Source organism: Trachurus japonicus, chromosome 18 (assembly GCF_045865225.1).
Source record: "Trachurus japonicus isolate A0001 chromosome 18, Traja_1.0".
Lineage (NCBI taxonomy): Eukaryota > Metazoa > Chordata > Actinopteri > Carangiformes > Carangidae > Trachurus > Trachurus japonicus.
The window spans coordinates 637,475-643,592 of record NC_140924.1 but is presented as its reverse complement, the minus strand read 5'-3'; the positions used below and the strand labels follow the sequence as shown (position 1 = coordinate 643,592).

At 41.0% G+C, this 6,118-nt stretch overlaps 1 protein-coding gene across 1 annotated transcript in view; it reads left to right on the top strand.

The window, feature by feature from the left end:
• The first annotated feature begins 2,448 nt into the window (after window positions 1-2,448).
• ctc1 (CTS telomere maintenance complex component 1) overlaps window positions 2,449-6,118 on the top strand; it is a 49,714-nt gene continuing 46,044 nt past the window's right edge. The window contains exons 1-2 of the mRNA XM_085806437.1: window positions 2,449-2,605; window positions 4,579-4,681. Of these exons, the coding sequence (XP_085662563.1) occupies window positions 2,555-2,605; window positions 4,579-4,681 (154 nt within the window). The 5' untranslated portion in view covers window positions 2,449-2,554. The remainder of the gene's footprint in view (window positions 2,606-4,578; window positions 4,682-6,118) is intronic.

Here is a 6,118-nt window from a genome sequence, read left to right as displayed (position 1 = left end):
AACCAGTAGAGTGTTTCACTAATAACACAAATATGAAGTTTGTCAGACATGACAGTGGATTTCTCTCCTCTGAGCCATTTACTCAACAAGATAACAGTTACCCACCTTGACCGTGTAATTACACACACACACTGTGACACACACACACACACAGACACACACACACTGCTGTGTTCATCCACATCAACAAGACTATATCATCAATCTTATTATACAGTTAGCCAAATGGCACATTCATAAATGTCGTTACACTAATAAAAAACTACCTTTTCTTATTTTTGAAAATGAAGCCAAACAATAGAGTCTATTAAAGGGACAACCAGGAGTTTCTATTTGGTTATAAAAAAGTCTGATATTAATGTGGATGAATCTACGTTACCACTTGTTAATGGCTCCATTTTAGATAAATCTATGGTTTTGTCTCATTTTGTTATTATTAGTGGTGGTGGAAATGCTGGGCGAGCCGACCAGCGTTTCTTTACTTTCAGTTTCGTGGCGAGTCATGAGAATAACGCCGCCGTATGAATCTCCGTTTATGGTGGGAACTACGACGGTATGTGATCGTCTTCCAACCTCTGACTTTAATTCTTGATGAATGAAAACATGAGTCTGTCTTGCACCGGTCAAAGAATTTCACTGTAAAACTCCTCATTGTCCCTTTAAGTCTATTAAAAAAATCTATCAACATGAAAGCTATAAAAACTTTGAATTTATGTAGCTACACTTTACAATGTTTCTGTATGAAAGCTTCAGCTTGTCTCTGCATTGTATTGTCTGTATTGAAACCCCCTGGTGATGCTCTGTTGGTGTATTGAATTGTATTGCACCATGTTGACTTAATAAAGTTTCTAAAAAAGAAAAAAGAAAAAAGGTCCAGGTGTACCAAAGACGGTTTGGGTGTACTGTGTGGTCTGTCATGTATGAAGCCATACAACATGGTGACATCACAGGTGTAGCTAGTGACATCACAGCTGCTGCAGATGTTATATAGCGTCCATGAAATTATGTCATTCCCCCTCACAAACCCATAATATGGAATAATAAATAAAGATAAAAACACTGTCAGGAAAACACCCATGTTGAAACACAAATGGATTGACAAGAATATTATTTCTGTATGTGACGTTTTTGGTTGTAATGGTAGCCTATAATAATGCTGAGTTACCAACGTTTCCTTCTCATTAAACCCTTCCCTGTTATTGTGTAACTAAAGCGATTCCTGATGGCATCTCATCTGTATCAAGAAGAAACACTAATAAAACCCTTCTATGATAAATTAACTTGATGTATTGGATTCAAAGTGCAACATCGAACATACTAGGCTATGTAATACTTTTTATGAAAAGAGGAGAATATCTCCTATAACATGTTTATGCACACTGACTGGAAGAAGGCTGGATATTGTATTTCCAATTAAATTAAAGAAGTCCACATCAACATTTTACACACTATTTATCCAACAAATGTATATTTTTCTACATTTTATTCTACTACTGAGCTCAATCAGTTTCTGGATTCAACCTGAGCGCTATATAGCCTACTAGTGTGTAAAATATATAGGCTACTAACATGTCAATTGACTGTAAAGTGTTATAATGTGCTTTGACCATTGGAAACATGACATTACTTACATCACACATCTATTTGTTTTGCACGGCAGATTCCATAAACACAAATGTAAACCAAAGTCTCAGCCAACTTCAGGAGTTTTTATGGTGATTTAAGGAATATATTAAAACCTTAACACTTACTGATACTAAACAAAGCACCACTAATACAAATCTATATGAAAATATTTTCAAAGAGGAGTTTAGTTTAGTTTAGTTTAGTTTATTTATTTATTTCATTCATTTGTCAAGCATAAAAACAAAAAATAAAATAAACAGTGACAATACTGTAACTCTTGAATGAAAGGGGGTAGAAATAAAGTAATAGGCCTATGTGTCTTTTCTTCTTATCCCCATGTCATTTTATCTATTTACCCTTTCTTTTTAATTATCATTATTTATTTAATATTGTGAACATCCCTGTGTGTAATATATTATTATACATTGAGTGTTATTTTTCTCTGATCAGATGAATGTGACATCACATGGAGGCCTGTCTGTCTGCTCTCCTCTGTTCATCTGTTTGTAGCTACAAACGCTTTTCAATAAAGTTCAGTGAAAAAAAAGAAAAAGCAGATGTTGCAGCAGCTGTTGTGCCTCCTCCAGGACCAGTCTGTAGCCCCGCCCCCTTCTACTGATTGATCAACTGACTGATCGATCAGTTTGATTGACTGACTGACTGACTGACTGACTGACTGATCGATCAGTTTGATTGACTGACTGATTGATTACCAGTCGCAGCTCATCGCAGCTCGTCGCTTCGCGCTGGTCTGAGTCAGACCGTCTGTCCCTCCGCAGCCTCCGTAGCGGAGCAGGAAGTAGTTTGAGGCTTTTGGCGGCAGCGGAGAGTTGTTGACAGTAGAAACTGAGCTGGTTCTGGTCGGTTCTGGTCTGTTTGGACCCAGAGAGCAGAGCAGAGGACTGGGTTAGGGACCAGCGGGACCATCATGGACCCGGAGCAGCGGCTCCTGGACCGGTTCAAGCCCCACAGCGACGCGGTCAGTGTCGGTGTCACAAGCAGTAGTGGAGAGTAACGGAGTACATTTACTTGAGTACTGTACTTTACTTGAGTATACCCAGGGGACAAAACAAAACACCAGACAGGGAGAAGAAGAGCGTTGTAGAAGGTTTGACAGCAGAAGTTGAAGGATTAAAACCTGGGTGGACAACCTGGTCAACTAGCTGCTGGAAAGATACAGGGGCCAAAACCCCTTTCTGGGGTCATTCTGCTGGAGAAATGATGTAAATGTAAATATTTAGGTACTACAATGGTATAAATAGTGCAGAGAGTATCTTGACACATAGGGGGAGGCAGGAAAATGAATGAAAATTCTCATGAAAATGATTATTTTTCAGCACTTTATGGAGAATATCTATGCCTAACATGTATATAGAAAACTTCCTTAATTCACAAGCTTCCATTTGAGTCCCAGATAGCCTTTCTACTAGCTACTGGAAAGCTACAGGCTGTCTCCAAACAATGCAACACCTATTGTGAAAAACTACATGATCAGAAACCTTCTATTTCTGGTTCTGGTTTTGTTTCTGGTTCTGGTTCTGGTTCTGGTTCTGGTCCTGATCTGCAGCTCAGACTAGTGCAGTGTTTACTGTGTTAACTGAGACCGTCTACCTGTGACCCGTTTCAACACTTTAACACCTGAGTGAAGTTAGTTTCAGTTGGATGTTGGACAGAGTCATGAGCCTCTCCAACATCTCTAGTTCACCCAAATACTGAATATTCAGAGGTTCAACATGTAAAAACCAGAGCCAGTGTAGTAGTAGCTACTATGATCCAACACATGTTGAGTCAACTGATCACATGACCTGGAAGCTGTCGAGCTAAAATGATAATATTTACAGATACAAATGAATACAGAATCCCTCCATCCCAGCTGATCCCATCTGTATTACAGTCACATGAAGGAAACAGAATCAGCTCTGTTACTGGAGTTCTTCTGTTTCTTCTCTTCTATGTGAATAAATGAGCAGCAGCTGTGATGTAGAGTTGATCCTGCAGAGCTGCTCTGAGACCGGTCTTCACTTTTTATTCTGATTGTTTGCAAAAAAAGAAACAAAATACCAACATTTACTAAACCCAACAGAAGTAAAATGTAGAGAAATAGTATAAAATTCCATGTATGATCAATACAATATTCTGTCTGTTGTAAAGCAGCAGCTGTGACTCATGTGTCACTCAGGTTGTGTTGTTGCAGCAGTTGTCAGTGTTTATGACTAGATGTTTGTGTTGAAGACGACATGTGTAGGTCTGTTGGTAGATGGTGAATTGTGTTAGTGTGTTGTTATATGTAGTAAATGTGTGATTGTGTCTCTTCAGGAGTCATGTGTTAAAGCAGATATCAGTGGAATGTTTTTGTTAATATAAGTCCTAAATAGTCCTATTTTCCGTCAGCAATCACTTACATGAAGTATTTCAGCCTAAACACGAGTCTCTCCGTCACTCTGCTCTGCTGTAACCCGAGGAGAAAATTTTCCTTGTGGGATACAAGTGTTATCCAATGAGGGGAGAGAACGGCATGAAGGGCTGTGTGTGCAGCCAAGGGATGCGCGTGAATGTGGTGACGTAGCACGAGGACCAATTGATGCCTGACAAGGGCGGGGGCTGCTAACTCATGGTGCGTTCAAGGAAACTCATACTTTGTGTTTTTCCTTCCTGTGAAGTCATACCAGTTCGATCTGGTACGAGTTCACGGGTCGGAAGTTACGAGTGGCCGTTATAGGGAACTTTCACAGACAACAGGACGGTAAAAACACGAGCTACGGGTTACCTGGAACGCTACCAAGTCGTAGTTGTGACTTGAAGCTGTAACTTACGGTTTCAAAAGCCTGCCTTGAACACAGCATTAGCCGAAACGGCCGTGAAGCTGATATCTGCTTTAATGTGTTGTTGGTAGATTTAGTGAGTTGTGTTAGTGTTGTTATATGTAGTAAAAGTGTGTCTGTGTCTCTTCAGGAGGCGTCGTGGCTCAGAGAAGTCTTCTCCTTCATCAGACAGCAGGTGTGTCCCGTCCTCTCTGGCTCCGCCCCCCTCGCTGCTGAGGACCAGACTCACACAGGTGTGTGACACACAACACCAACCTCTACTACACACACACACACACACTGGGTCTCCTTCATGAACCGTATCTATCACTCAGTACGTTTACATGACACTTGAAAAAACCGAATTATTGTCTTAATCCGACTAGAACTGGACGACTGAAGTGCAGGTAAACACCTTAGTCCGACTGAAATCACCCAGATAATGTGATTGGAATTAGATTTTCTCCGTCATGTATAGGCTACGCCTTAGTCGGAGTAGAACTGGACAACGCATGTGCGCTGCTCCACAACAGTAAAGTAAAGAAAAAAACCCAACGTCAGCGCCGAGTCAATGCATTTCACACAGCGCCACCAGCAAGAGGGTTTTATTAAAAAGAGAGAGAGAGAGGAAAAAAGGAAAAAAGGAAGCCTGTATCCTATTCTCCGTGAATCCGGTCCAGACTGACGCGTCTGGTCAGGAACTGCAGTTGAGAATTTATTATTAAGCTTATAAGTTGTTTATATTCTGTTTTTTAGGCAGAAAAGTCAACAGGACAGGCGGCGTATTAACCTGCTGAAACAACAGGTGACACCATGAGGGGGCGATGGACCCGTCAGTTATTACATTTTCTCAGTTGCATGTAAACTGAGACAAGGGCTGTGTTCGAAATCATCCACCCACTCACTCCCTCCCTCTCCACTACATCATGTACACGATGTAGGGAACGACGGGAGGAGAATTCAGACACTAGACGGTCATTTTCTGGACGTGGTTGCGTCAGCTGATGCGCCAGGTGTTAGCGTGTTAGCGTGTTAGCATGTTAGCCTACTGCTGTGACGTAGCAGATGCGCCGAGAATCATGTAAACAAACCATGGATGTATGAAACAAACCGGACACATAAAAAATAAAATAAGAAAAACCGGACACTTGCGGGAACATTTTAGGATGTGATTCTGTGTGGTTGTGTTACTCGGACAATAAACTGTTGAAATATCGTTAGTTTGGTTTGGTAAACTACTGTTGTGTGTCCCGACCGTGAGCCGTTAGCGGCTCTGTGGCTATTAGCTTAGCTGGTTAGCTGTGGCTATTAGCTTAGCTCGTCAGATCGTATTTACTACATATTCTACTACAGTTTCTTAATTAGATTGATTTAATGCTGCCTGTTAATGTTGGGATGCTGCTGCCCAACTCCTGCTGCTCAGGCAAACGGAGCCAAGGCAAATACGTCTGAGGAGTTTTTTTGGTAAATTGCCTAAAGAAATCGTAGCTAACATGCTAATTAGCTTCCTCTTCTTCTCTGGCAAAACACGACTGCATTGCATTGTGGGATACATACGGGAGTAGAAAGTAGTGTACATCGCTTGTTCACTCAATTTCGCGGTGCATTGTGGGTGTTTTGTCATCCACTACATAGTGGATGAAATTAATCGCGGAGAATTCGAACAACACTACCACTACAAAATGGCGAAC